At 47.8% G+C, this 14937-nt stretch overlaps 1 protein-coding gene across 1 annotated transcript in view; it reads left to right on the top strand.

Moving 5' to 3' along the window:
• NECAB1 (N-terminal EF-hand calcium binding protein 1) overlaps positions 1-14937 on the top strand; it is a 1647431-nt gene that overhangs the window by 1617141 nt on the left and 15353 nt on the right. Inside the window, exon 12 of the mRNA XM_085605303.1 lies at positions 9911-10002. Within this exon, the coding sequence (XP_085461429.1) occupies positions 9911-10002 (92 nt within the window). The remainder of the gene's footprint in view (positions 1-9910; positions 10003-14937) is intronic.

The following is a 14937-nucleotide window of genomic DNA, read 5'->3' as shown; positions in this document are numbered from 1 at the left end:
TTTCTGTAACTCCAGTTCTGTAGTAGGGGTATCTCTGTTATAGTCATAATCTAGTGAATAGTCCCGCCCATGTGCGTGGACCCCGGAGCAATAAAAAAATAATCTCTAAAAGGTGACAAATCATGCAGACCTGCATACACCTTTAAGAGAGAATTTAATTTAAAGACAGATAATGCAGCCTATACCCACAGGCTACACTGTCCAGTACTTCAACTAGAATTCCACCAACATCCACAAACAGCCCTGCCTGTCTAGTTTTTCTCCACAAAGGAAAAAACCCTGCCTCTACCAGCAAAAGCCTCTGGAATGATAGAGAGGAAGGAGAGGACAGACAAGCCCCATAGGCTGCCATTATGTGGCTTGGAACAGGATACAGTGCCTTTAAGAAAACTTTCCAGTTTTCCAGAACTTTCCCCAGTATCCCAGAATGCCCAGCAGGTCCCATTTACTTTCAGTTCTTTTTGAAGGCGTAGCACGCCAGACCTGTAGCATTCTACATATGAATAAGTATCTCTCCACCGGGGAGGAGGGCGGGCGGTTATGACTATAACAGAGATACCCCTACTACAGAACTGGAGTTACAGAAAAGAAACTACTCCTTCTGTAGTAGTTGATCTCTGTGTATAGTCATAATCTAGTGAATAGAATGGCAAGCCCATCCCCACAAAACAAAAGCGGTGGAGAACACACAAGACACTACCACTACTGTGCGAACAAATTTCGCAGCGAAGCCTGCCCAACCTGAGCATCTGCCCTGGCATCCGTGTCCAGACAGTAATGCGCAGCAAAGGTATGGACCGACTTCCAAGTGGCTGCCTTACAGATTTCCGCAATCGGAACATTACGCAGCAAAGCCGTCGTGGCAGCTTTGCCCCTGGTGGAATGAGCCTTAGGTTTACCCCCTAAGGTCTTATTAGCCTTTTGATAACACAATTGTATGCAGGACACAATCCACCGAGAAATGGACTGCTTAGAGGTCGCAAGACCCGTCCTGACTGAGCCATAGTTAACAAACAATTGGTCAGACCTACGAATATCCTTGGTCTTATCCAGATAAAATTTCAACACCCTCCGAACATCCAGGGAATGGAGAGACCTTTCCGCTGGCGAAGAGGGATTCTGAAAGAACGTAGGTAAAGTTATGGTCTGGTTGACATGAAAATCAGAGATAACCTTAGGAAGAAATTTAGGGTGAGTACGCATCACAACCTTAGCAGCATGAAATACAGTATAAGGTTCTTGACAACATAATGCCTGAAGTTCACTCACCCTGCGGGCCGATGTAATGGCCACCAGGAACGCCGCCTTCCAGGATAGGTGCTGCAATGAAGCCTTGTGAATGGGTTCAAAAGGCTCCTTCATCAGTCTGGACAGCACCACATTCAAGTCCCAGGAAGGCGAGGGAAGTCTGACGGGAGGAAACACTTTCTTCAAGCCTTCCAAGAAATCCTTGACCACAGGGATCTGAAAGAAGGAAGTCTGTGAAGGGCATTTCCTGTAAGCAGTCAAAGCAGCCAGATGAACCTTAATGGAATGGAAATTAAGGCCAGACTGCGCCAGATGTAAAAGGTATGGAAGGATGACATCTTCCTTACATGTCGTCGGATCAAAGTTCTTGGACTTACACCAGATACAGAACCTCTTCCACTTGTAAGCATAGGATGTTCTAGTGGAAGGTCGCTTAGACTCCTTCAGAATATCCATACAATCGTCTGGTAGATTCAGATGGCCATATTGCACTATTTCAGGAGCCATGCCGCCAAACTCAAAGACGAGAGGTTGGGGTGCACCATCCGCCCCCCGAACTTCGTGAGAAGGTCCGGCCTGCACGGCAACCGCATGTGAGGAAGGAGAGACCGGTGAAGAAGGTCCGTGAACCACCACTGCCTGGGCCACTCCGGGGCGATCAGGATCATCCGCGCCCTGGACTGGGACAACTTGATGAGCACCGCCGGAATCAGGGGAATGGGTGGAAAAGCGTACAGAAAGCTGTTCGACCAATCGATCCATAGCGCATTCCCCAGCGTCCCCCACTGGTAGTACCTGGATGCGAAGTCTCGGCATTTGCTGTTTTCGGCGGTGGCGAACAGATCTACGTCTGGAGTCCCCCACCTTGCGAAGACTTCTCCTAGTACTTCGTCGTTTATGACCCATTCGTGGTTTTCCTGAATCAGCCTGCTCAAGGCGTCCGCCTGAGCATTCTGCACTCCTGGCAGATGCGTGGCCGTAATCGTCAGTCCTCTGGCCAGCAGCCAGCGCCAGATCGCCTGCGCCTCCTGCGACAGAGTGCGCGATCTCGACCCCCCCTGCTTGTTGAGATAATACATCGTGGTTGTATTGTCCGTCTGTATCAGCAGCGAGTTGGTCTGGAAGGACGGAAGGAAGGCCTTCAGTGCCAGGAAGACAGATCTGAGTTCCAGGAAATTGATGTGGTACGTCGATTCCAAAGCAGACCACTTCCCCTGAATCTGCAAGTCCCCGGAATGCGCTCCCCAGCCCTGGAGAGACGCATCCGTCACGACACTCGTCATGGGAATGTCCTTGTGGAAGGGAACCCCCTTGAGGAGGTTTTCCGCCGAACACCACCACTTCAGAGACTGAAGAGCATGCAGCGACAGGCGTATCTTGTCGTCCCAAGAGCCTGTCCTCTGATCCCACTGATCCTCCAAACACTCCTGCAGTGGTCTCATGTGTAGCCGAGCGTGAGGCGTGAGGAAGATACAGGAGGCCATCGATCCCAGTAGAGACGACACCTTCCGCACTGTTGTCGATGGAGCAGTCCTGAGGTCCTGAGCCTTCCGAAGGAGTGATAACCGTCTCTCCTCCGAAGGAGACACGCTTGCTGACCGCGTATCGATGGAGGCACCCAGGTACTGTATGCACTGGACCGGAGTCGTGACCGACTTGGACATGTTGACGTGTAACCCCAGCTTGCGCAAGAGCTCGCACGTCCATTGGAAGTGTTCTTGCGCTTCCGCGAAGGATGATGCCTTGATCAGCCAATCGTCCAGATACGGGTAGACAAACACCTTGTTCCTCCGCAGGTGTGCCGCCACCACCGCCATGCACTTCGAAAAAGTCCTGGGCGCAGATTTTAGCCCGAATGGCAGTACTGTGTATTGATAGTGATTGGCGCCGACTTGGAATCGCAGGAACTTCCTGTGCTTCCTCGCTATGGGCACATGGAAGTACGCATCCTGTAGATCTATGGCACAGAGCCAGTCTCCCCGTTGCAGCTGAGGGTAAATCTGGTGCAACGAAAGCATGCAGAACTTCTCTCTGCGAATCCATTTGTTTGCCTGCCTCAAATCCAGAATGGGCCTGAACTCGTTCTTGTCCTTCTTGCGAACGAGGAAGAACCGAGAGTACAGACCTCTTCCCCTTTGAGACAGAGGTACCTCTTCTACCACCTTTTTTCTCAACAAGATGTCTGCCTCCGCCTGGAGCTCTCTCAGTTGGAATCGAGAGCTGACCGGCGGAATCGCTGGAGGCGGGCTGATAAACCGAAGACTGTATCCATTGCAAACAATATTCAGCACCCACTTGTCCTGAGTAATTTTTCTCCACTCTGCCGGAAACAATTGAATGCTTCCCCTCACTGGAGTGGGTAACGGTTGAGGGGGAAGTAACCGCTCAGGGCCGAGACCCGGCCGGGCCCTTGGTTGTGGTAGTAGCCTGCTGGCCTCCTCTACCCCTCTGGCGTTTTCTGGAAGGGCTTGCTGCTGTTGTGGCTGCTGCTGTCCCGAGCCCTGCCCTCGTCCTCTGCCCGACGACCCGAACCTCCTTTGGAACGGGCGCTTCTTTTTCTCGGCCTTCTCCAACCCGACGGCCGTCAGGGTTTACGCCTCAGCCTTCATGCGGGCCATCTCATCGTCCGCATGCTTCCCGAACAGGGTTTCCCCCGAGAAGGGCAGGTTGGCCACTCTTTGCTGCGCCTCTGGCTTGAGGGACGTCAGGCGCAACCACGAATGGCGCCGCTGGTGGACGCCGTGACAGTAGGCGTGGGCGGCCAATAAAGCTACGTCCGCCGCTGCGCTGATCGTTTGATTCGACACCAGCATGCCTTCGCGCACCGTCTCCAAGAAGTCCTCCTTCTTGTCCCGTGGCAGGAGGTCTGCATATTGTTGCAGGGACTCCCACAGGGCCCGGTCGTAACGGCCCAACAAAGCCCCTGCACTCGCCGCCTTCATGGTGGTGGCGGCGGTGCCACACACCTTCCTGCCCGCAGAATCCAGCCAGCGGCTTTCTTTGTCGGCTGGAACCGTGGAGGCCGGGGCGGTCGCATGTTGTTTTCTTGCCGCCGTCACGATCACCGAATCCGGCTTCGGGTCCACTCTCAGAAATGACGGATCCGACTCCGGGGCCCTGTACTTTTTCATGAGCCTGGAAGGAGCGGCCTTCGTCGTCGCGGGAGTAAGGAACAGCTCCAAGGCGGGTTCCACCAGTCCTGGTACCAAAGGCAGTAGGGGGCGAGACAGGTGTTTTTTATGAAGCGTCTCGAATATCACGGACGTCGTGGGTGTTGGAACCGTCACCGTGATACCCAACTTTGCAGCCCCTCACAACAGCACCTCTTGGAAAGACACCAAGTCGTCCACCGGAGACACCCTCGTCCCCGGGGAGTCTGATAGCGTCGGGGAAAGGTCTCTGTCCGAGGAGCGCGTGCGCGACCTGGACCTATACCTCCTACGGCGTCGTCTTGAGTCCGACGAGGCCCGTCCACGGCTCCGTGATCTTCTCCTCCTGTGAGAGCGGGAGCGCGACCTCTTCGGCTTCGGCCTGTCCGCCGGTCTCGCTGGTCCAGGCGACCGTGGGCGTCGTGGTTTCGGGGTCCCCTGCGGCGGAGTCGGGTACCGTGGAAGGGAAACCGACCGCGGAGGAACCGGCGGCGGCCCCACAGGGGTGCGTGGCAGTGACAGAGGCTGGGGCGGCGGAGGCAGCGCCCGCGGCCGAGGTGGCGGTGGTGGAGGTGGCGGCGGTGGAGGTGTTTGTGGAGGTGGTGGTGGAGGTGGAGGTGGAGGTGGTGGTGGTGGCGGTGGAGGCGGCGTCGGTGGGAGAGGAGGAGGCGACGGAGGCATCCGAGGCGGCGTATACACCACCGAGTACACCGATCCCGGTGACTCTCTCTTCCTCGACGTCGATCTTCTCCTCGACGTCGATCTTCTCCTCGACGTCGATCGTCGCCTCGACGCCGACCTGCGCCTCGACGGCGACCTGTGCCTCGACGGCGACCTGTGCCTCGATGGCGACCTGTGCCTCGACGGCGCCCTGTGCCTCGACGCCGATCTTCTCCTCGGCGTCGATCTTCGCCTCGACGGCGACCTGTGCCTCGACGGCGACCTTCGCCTCGACGGCGACCTTCGCCTCGACGGCGACCTTCGCCTCGACGGCGACCTCAAACGTCTCGACGTCGATCTCCTTCTCCTCTTCATCGACGGCGAGCTGCGATCCCTCGACGGCGAATGCCGACGCCGGGTCCCATCTCGACGACGACCGCTGGACGGGGCCGACGACGGCGTCGTCGCCGATGACGCCGATGTAGTCGACGGTGGCCTATTCAAGTCCCTCGACGGCGATCGTCGACGCCGCTTCTCCCCAGAGCCCTGGGGGGACGGCGAACAGACGGTGGTCATCCTCCTCGACGTCGCCGTCGACGCCCTCGACGTCGACGGGGAGTGGGAGCGCTTACTGGTCTTCCTGCCCCTGGGGAGCCCCCCAGAGGCCTCAGTATGGGCCAAATCAGCCCCTCCAGACCCACCTGGTGCCTTCAGTCTTCGTTCCTCCAGAACTTGAAGCCTGATCTTCATTCTGTCCCTCAGGGTCCTGGCAGAGAACGAGTGGCAGATGGTACAGCTTTCAGGCACGTGGGACTGGGGAAGGCAACCTATGCACACCTCGTGTGGATCAGTTTTAGCCTTCTTACGACCACATTCCGGGAACTTGTCGAACAAGCCAGGCATGTTGACAGTACCAGCTACTAAACACAAGAAAAAGTGACAAAAATTGCCAAAATCTCAATTAAACCCTTGAAAAGGGGAGAGCTCAATGCTCCAGGGTCCTGCTAGCAGGAGCCGGAAAAAAGAACTGAAAGTAAATGGGACCTGCTGGGCATTCTGGGATACTGGGGAAAGTTCTGGAAAACTGGAAAGTTTTCATAAAGGCACAGTATCCTGTTCCAAGCCACATAATGGCAGCCTATGGGGCTTGTCTGTCCTCTCCTTCCTCTCTATCATTCCAGAGGCTTTTGCTGGTAGAGGCAGGGTTTTTTCCTTTGTGGAGAAAAACTAGACAGGCAGGGCTGTTTGTGGATGTTGGTGGAATTCTAGTTGAAGTACTGGACAGTGTAGCCTGTGGGTATAGGCTGCATTATCTGTCTTTAAATTAAATTCTCTCTTAAAGGTGTATGCAGGTCTGCATGATTTGTCACCTTTTAGAGATTATTTTTTTATTGCTCCGGGGTCCACGCACATGGGCGGGACTATTCACTAGATTATGACTATACACAGAGATCCCCTACTACAGAATTGCCTATATGCACTTACCTTTTGATATTTTGTCCCTCAATATTGTCTCCTCAATATTCTTATATCACAATATTGTTGATCTTGATATTCAGTAGTAGAACCAAAGGAGTTAATCTTCCTCCTCTATATTAAGGTCTCTCATTGACATTAGCTCAACTACTGAGATGTTCGGATTGCAGCAAATGGCAAGCCCAAGTGCATAAAGCGGTCTATTTACAAAGGCTTTTTTCAGCATGTAAAGTAGTACTTTTGTAGTACTTTTTTACGAACTCCTACATGCCTTTGTGGATAGCCCCAAAAAGTCTAAAATGGGAATACAATGGCAATACTGTAGGAATATTCACATACAATTAGGTCAAATAGAAAGGACTATATGCTCTTTGCACTTAGTAACACAGAGTTGGACATTTCAAGGCAAATTTACGAAGGCATGTAAGAGTTAGTAGAAGAGGACTTCAGTAGTACTACTTCCTGTACTCATAAATGCTTTTGTGAATCAGCCCCAAATTTGGGAATTTTCCCCAGTACTTGGGTGTATCTGGATACAGCTAACAACATATGGCTGCTAGTTTCACTGTAATACATCACTTTGAATCCAAGGTGGTCCCTGAATTGAAGGAGAGTCTTGATGAAATACCTCTACCCATGATATGGTGACCTTACACAAAGGAAAGCATTAAAGTCTGAAAGTAGCAGGAGTAAGCATCGAGAGCAATGTTGATTCATCTGTGGGGATGAACTACAGGAGTCAGCAGTACACCAGATGCAAGTGAAAATTGTTTTGATAAGACTATTATGGAATAAAAAAGGGGTGCAAATTGTTTTAGAAAGGCTACAGCAATCATTGTCTTAGCCAATCAACTGGCAACATTGGTGTTACAAAAAAGAAATATCTGTTGCACATTGTGCCTGTTGGTCTTGGCCCTTTTTGCAGGGTCAACCCCAAACCTTTTGCTTTCACTCCTCCATTTGTTTTGCTAAATTAGTTTTTGTTGTCCTTAGTACTCTGTACACTTAATGTGCACTTTACCACTGCTAGCCAGTACTAAAGTGCTTGTCCTCTATCCTTAAAATTTGGTTGAATCGGCTTATACCCAATTGGCATATTTAATTTACTTGTAAGTCTCTAGTAAGGTGGCATTACATGTGCCCAGTGCCTGTAAATTAAATGCTACTAGTGGGCCTGCAGCACTGAAAGTGCCACCCTTTAAACATGTCTTGCGTCTGCCATTCCACAGCCTGTGTGTGCATTTTAAACTGCCATTTCAACCTGGGAAAGTAAACCTTTTGCCAAGCCCAAACCTTCCGTTTTACTACATATAAGTCACACCTAAAGTAGGCCCTGGATAGCCCAGAGAGCAGGGTGCAATGTATTTAAAAAGCAGGACATGTAGTTTTAAGTTTTACATGTCCGGGTAGTGAAAAACTCTTACATTTGTTTTTCACTACTGCAAGTCCAATCTCTCCCATACAGTAACATTGGAGTTGCTTTATTATATCTTAGAAGTGTAACTTCCAGTTGGAAGGGATAGCCAGTTTAATGCTGGTGTCTCTCAAATCACAAGTCGGAAATTGTAATTCTAAAAATGCCACTTTTAGAAACTTGCATTTTCCTGCCTTAGCCATTTAGTGCCTGTCCCTGGGTCACATTGACTGGGTGTAGCTGACAGTTGAGCTTTGTGTATTCCTTCTAGACAGCAACACATACAATAGGGAGCTTAGGTGTGCTTGGTTGGGTCATCACTGGCAGGATGGGAGGGAAGAGCTGAGCACAGCCCCACTAACACCTGAATAGGCTACGTCCTGCCCCCACACAAAGGGCTGCATACCCACTGTAGTTATTCTGGAGCTAGGACAGGGAAGGCAGGATTACTCGAGACTTCAAAGGGAAATCTCTAGAAGTTTTTTCCCCCACTTCAATGGCACAATTCAGTATACTTCTAGACCTGTGGATACTCAGCCAGGAAGGACTGCTGTGCTGCTGAACAACTGCCACTCTTCTGGACTGCCCTCTGCTGGACTTCTGCTTTGCTGTGCTGGCATGCTGCCTGCTACCTACTTGCCTGGGTGCAAAGGAAAATACCTGCATCTCTTAAGCCCAGAACCCAAAGTGACTCCAAGGGCTAGTTTTCTAGCCTCCTGATCTGAAGCCTCAGGGATATAATAGGCTTCCAACAACCTTGCATCTGCCTCTGGACTATGCCATCGGTGAGTTTACCCAGCCAAGTGGTGCACCCCCAGTCCTGGACCATTAGAAGAGGGCTTAAGGTGCTTTACCAGCCTCTGTGGATCCAGCGGAACCAATGCATCTCCTCTGCTGCGCGGCGCATCCCGGAGCAGAACCGACACATCTCCGCTACTACGTGGATTTAACCATTCGCAAGGACCTGCATCACCACCAAAACCCGTTCAGAACCGCCATTGCAAGACGCATCCTCTGCACTGGCCCTTGCATCTCTCATCAACTGCAGCCTTGATGACGACACTGGACTCCGTATCATCGCTCTTCGAAACAGGCACATCAGACGATTGCGCACCCCATCCATGCCACTGGATTCAGCATTGCAAGTCACGTCAATGGGATCCTCGACGACGGCAAAGACATTAGCAGCCTTGCCGCATCTCGGAACCGATGCATCACTACGGCTGCTTGATGCATCTTCGACACGGGTCCACAAAACGCTCCGCAAACCCTGATTGAAAGTACCTTGTTCAGCAGACCTGACTGGGTCCCTGTAGCGGACCCTCACTCCATTTCGGTCAGCATGAACTTGTCATTTTATCCCGGGCTTGCTCGACCAGATATTCAGTTGGTGCTTTAAACCTTTTGGTGCTTTTTTCCTTAAAAAGTTTTACATTTAATTTCTCCTGTTCTACTGATTGGATTTTTGTCCTTTTGGTCTTGTTTTATTTATTAAATTAAGATCTATTTTCTAACCAGGTGTGGTATTCTTTTTATGTGGTGTTTACACTATCTTACTGCTTGTTTGTTGCACAAATACTTTATACATAGCCTCAGAGTTGAGCCTGACTTCTGTGTGCCAAGTTACCACGGGATTAAGCACAAATTGTTTTGGGGTTGGTTGTGCCTTACCTTGACAAGGATTGTGGTTTCTGCATGACCTGGGCTCACCCTCCAGTCAACCCAAAAAGTTTTTGTGATTTATTTTTTTAATTCTAGCCGTAAGTAACATGTTTTTGTTGTTGAAAAAGGCAATAAAAGTAAGTCAGATAGGGTGCAAATACCAAATAATTGAAACCTTTAATTTGCATGCATTCTGCTTCAAGCTTAAGGGTATTTGTAGCTATGTTTAACATAATGCCAAGGTGGTGTTTTGTCTACATCCACAGTTCTTAAAAATTAACTTAGTAATTTGTCCACACAGCCATCTTCAGACTAATTACAGCAAGACATTCCAGAGGAGTAATGTTGACTTTCTAGAAACTCCAGAATTAATAACAACGATGATTGTCCCTGGTATGTATTCGTCAAATCTGTTTTACTCTTGAAATGCTTCCAAATTGTTTCTGTTTTTGTTTCTGTTTTTATCTTGGACAGTATTACTGATTATCAGAGATTTCTTTACAGCTAGTATGGTGGCAAAGGATGGCGTGTTCAAATTAATGTTAATCATGTAATTTCTCTGGCCAGTATTCTATGCTAGTGGTTCTGCTCAGTGCCATCACATATAGAGGCTAAACATGTTAAAATCAAAGGGATATTCCAGCCCAAAACGTTTAGGTCATGTCCACTCTAAATGAGAGCACAAGAAATTCTGGACATATTTGGGCTTTGTTGGCCTCATCAATGAGGGTCCTTTGAGTCAGCACTACCTAAAAATCCACTGGAGCCTACATCTGGCCATACCCATTATCACCAGTCAACTCTTGAAACTCTTTCAGAGTTTTGTGAAATTAAACATACAGTATATTGAACCCAATCTTTACCACTCATATTTTTCCAGTTTCTGACTCCTTTCAAAACTTACTTTCAGAGATATAGACAAAGCTTCAGCCATGCAATTCCAGACCCACATCGATCATTCTATCAATGATTCTCTTTAGCTAGGCTTTCAATGTACGAGGCACTAAATTGGTCCTGCTATACCAAATAAATGACACGAAGACTTCAGTCAGCAGTGTCAATGCTCTCATTCAATTGATTCAACAGTAGTGAACATCAAGACCACCCATTCGATGCCTATGGGCAAATGAATTACAGGCCTGAGGAAGCTACTGACAAGATGTGCTATAAACATGTTAAAATCAAAGGGATATTCCAGGCCAAATTCTAACTCAGGACAAATTCTAACTCAGGACCCTATTAATTCCTGAAACTACAGAAAGTCTCTATTAAGCACTCAAGGAAAAAGGAGTTGAAGGGCCAGATGTACGACAAAGTAATTTGCGACTCGCAAATTGCATCGCAATAGGGACTCGCAAATTGCGACTCGCAAATTGGTATCTACTACAGTGTCTGTGACACGCATTGCGATTCCCAATGGGTTCGCAAAATGCGAGCCTCATTGATATTAATGAGGCACTCGCAATTTGCTATCCCATTGGGAATGGCTGGCCCTCCCAGGGATGGTGGCCTGCTGGGCTCAGCAGACCTCCTTGTCTGGGACTGCTTTTCAATAAAGCTGTTTTTTTTAATGCAGCCCCTTTTTCTTAAAGGAAAAAGGGACGCATTAAAAAAAAATGAAATGTTTTCGTTTAATATTTGAAGGGCAGGTAGTGGTCCCTAGGACCACTGCCTGACCCTAAAAAATATTTTCCCCAGCATTTGCAACTTTGGTGATTGCATTACCACCCTCTTGAAGAGGGCAGTAAATTGCGAGTGTTTTGCGGTCGCAAAACATTCTTACATGGCTTGTGAGTCGCTATTAGGAAGGGAATGCTCCTTCCTAATTGTGACTCGCTAAATAGGCTTTGTACATGGCCCTGTAGGTTTTTGCATGTGCAAACGGTCGCAAACCCGTTTGAGCATGAAAAAAACGGGCCTTAAATCTGGCCCAAAACCTTTAAAGCCCATCCTTCAAGAAATCCAAAAGTGTCACAAAAACAGACGGGAAGATAATACTTCTTACTCCTGGACACAAAATTAGAGAAATATTTTTCATAACTGGTGATTGCAGAGGGAGGTCTGGAGTCCTAAATAGAGAGAGCTACTTGTATATAGCGGCAATTCTCTGTAACCCCACCCTTTCAACCTCAAGTTGGTGAGGCGAAGACAGTTGAGGGTGTAAAGAAAAAGAACATTAGGCCTCAGAGTAATAAAGTAATATGAAAGTCGCCAGGGGGGTTTACCGCTATTGACAATGTGGCCAAAATGGTGCAATCAAGGTCAATCTCACTGCATCCCGATTTATCTTTTCCGACACTCTTGAGAGCAGAGGTATGGGAGGGAAGGCATACAGAAGCCCCTGAGAACCTGGGAAGAACAGGGCAGCCTACCCGCATGCCTGTGCACTTTCCAATCCCATGTAAAATATAGGAAGAAGGGCATTGTTAAGGATCAGATAGATCCAATCATGGAAGAGCCCACCTCTTTTATAGACAAAGCGAATGCTTCTTTGATACAATATAAGCTGTTGACAAAGGAAAATTAATGTTAAACTGGTGTGCTATGGCATTCTCAATTAAGTCAAACGTATAGTGCGCTCAGCTTTACCACAGGGCGCCCCGATGCTAGAAACAAACTTGAGGCACAAATCAAGCAGAACCTTAGTATTAAATAGTCTTAATTTGTGACTTGAACTGATTATCATTATCTCATCCTAGAAGGTAGGATGTTCTAAATGCTCTCTCAAAGGTTTAAATACACCTTTCCAACCCTTTTGTGGTGGACACTAGGGCAGCTTTCCCTCATAACTGAGGAGCGAACACTAGAAGGCCCTTAAAGATGGGTATCAGTTCCCTCCAGTTTGAGGAATGACAATATTTTGTGACTGGCCACAGACCCTGTAGTGGTAGACCCTACACTGTGGTTCACCACCTAAAGTGACTATTATCCATTGTGCGTGCCATTGGAACCAGAGATACTAGAGGAACCTCCTTTTGAGGGTATTTGCTAAACAACCATCACTTTAGGCTGTTATTACTTATTGAAACACTGTCATTAGTGCCTCGTAATAAACAGACTCTAAATTCTAATAAGATAGAAGATGGTGTAGCATCAAATGGTGGCGAGCCCAAGTATCCACCATAGCTATGACTTCCATGTATCCCTGGACTTTCAGCCCCTCTCAGACGGGAGAAGCTCCAGATGACAAGAGGTCCTTTAGAATGTCTAGTGGTGCATCCCTCTTCCTTATGTTAAGAACTTAGGGGCATATTTACAAGCTCCTTGCGCCACTTTTGAGTCACTTTTCCCATGTTAAAAGTGACGCAAAAGTGGAGTAAGGGGCTTGTAAATATGCCCCACAGTCTCCAAGTATGTTCTGAATATACTTCTTTTAAAATGTCTCTCCTGTGCTGGGATTAAACAAGATTTATCCACATTTAGTAGGAAATCTAGATCCTTCATTTGACTACATACATCTTTGCCCGGCACCTCAGAAAAAGGGAGGAGAAATTAGCCAATCATCTAAATACATAAAGATTTTAATCCTTTTCAACTGGAGCAAAGGCACAACAGGCACTAATACCGTTGTGAAGACCCTGGGAGCTGAAGATAAACTAAAAGCCAGTACATGGAACTAGTGCTGGTTGGATCCCACTGCAAATCATAGGAAGCATTGACTGTGATGTATGGACGTATGCATACAGAAGGCCCATTGTCACCAAGAAGGTCCCCGGGGATATCAGAGGAATCACCACCTGAAGCACAATCACCTTGAATGTCTCATGCATGTCTAAGTGATTTATTGAACTGAAGGTCCCCAGGGTATGGATCATGGAAACGTACAGAGTTTACTCATTGACCCCACTTATTCTAAATTACTGCAGTGATGGCCCCTTTTGTTAGGAGAAAGGTAATTCCAGTCAAGAGAGCCTGTCTGTGTTCAGTCACCATGGGTAGAGGAGTAAGCGGTAACTAATATCGCTAATATCGAATATCCAACTATCTGGAACTAATGCCATTCAAGACTTTGAGAAGAGCAGAATAAGTCTGCCCAGTAAATTTCTGCTGAGTAGGGTTTGGTCATGCTTTAGGACGTTGCTGGTGAGGCTAGAGAGATAAGTCTTTATTAGTAAGCGCACCTCCGGCTACGAAAGAAATGTACAACTTCTTGTAAATCTTGCATAGTGAACCTTGGCAAAAAAAAGATCTTCAATGGACTAATAATATCCATTATAGTAGATTTACCTCTACTGTCTTTTGAACTGGCTCATTTAGTTCAGAGCCAAAGAACTTGGGACCAAGAAATGGCAAATGCTTAATAACAGCAAGTTGACCTTCCTCTAATTTACAAAGTTTCAGCCACAAATGACATCTAACAGCCAAAATAGCAACAGTGGCAGTGGAGGAGGCACAAAGTAGATGACATTAGGCTTCTGATATAAAACATTAGGAGCGCCAAGCAAAGCAGTAGGATCATCTCCTTTCTGGACACACTAGAAGAGAGACTGGAAACCGTTATTTGGCAGCCATGTAGCAGAGGCTACATAAGTACGAGCCTGAATTTCAAAGTTCAAGGTAGCAAAACAAAACTTTACACCTTCAACTTTCTTTATCCACAAGATTTGGTAATCATGCATATTCTGATGCAAGAAACAATATGAAAGCCATGCTAGGCGTTGTCGTTAGGTACTTGTGGAAACACATCCTGAAACCTTTAACTAGTATTGCCCTGGTAAATAAACAAAAAACATGGAAACCCCTCATTAGTTTTTTTATTTTCATAGCATTATATTCCAAATTAAACAATAGATGGGCAAATAATTTGACATAAGACAGGTCCAAGCAGGAGATCCTTAATTGTAAATCCAAATCCTCTGGTGGCCATGCTCTCCCTCTGCGTTAGGTATGGAAGTTGGAGCAATCAGTCCTTTCTTTAATATGATTTTTAATCTATCCTTCGATTCTGCCATGGTGCCACATTCCTGGAAACAGTATAAGGAGATCCCTCTCCTCCAAAAAATCTGCAGCCGACCCCACTATTTCGGCTATCAGTAGGCCAATCCCTTCTGCCTACAGCGTCCAAAATGTTTATTTAATAATTCACATCTTTCTGACTATTTTGAAAAGGTTGGCCGTTTACATCCCAGCCAGTCTGGTTTTAGACCCCCGACAAAGCACGGAGACTGTCCTTTTGGAAGTGTCGGAGTCAATCAAATGTGCTCTTGATCAAAGTAGGGATGCTGCCCTTATATTATTAGACCTTTCTGCGGCATTAGATATGCACTCCCAAACTATACTAGTGGAAATGATGGCAGACATTGACAGAAGAGTGTTGTGCTGGATCTA

Source organism: Triturus cristatus, chromosome 5_1 (genome assembly GCF_964204655.1).
Source record: "Triturus cristatus chromosome 5_1, aTriCri1.1, whole genome shotgun sequence".
NCBI lineage: Eukaryota > Metazoa > Chordata > Amphibia > Caudata > Salamandridae > Triturus > Triturus cristatus.
This window is presented reverse-complemented; position numbering and strand designations above follow the sequence as displayed.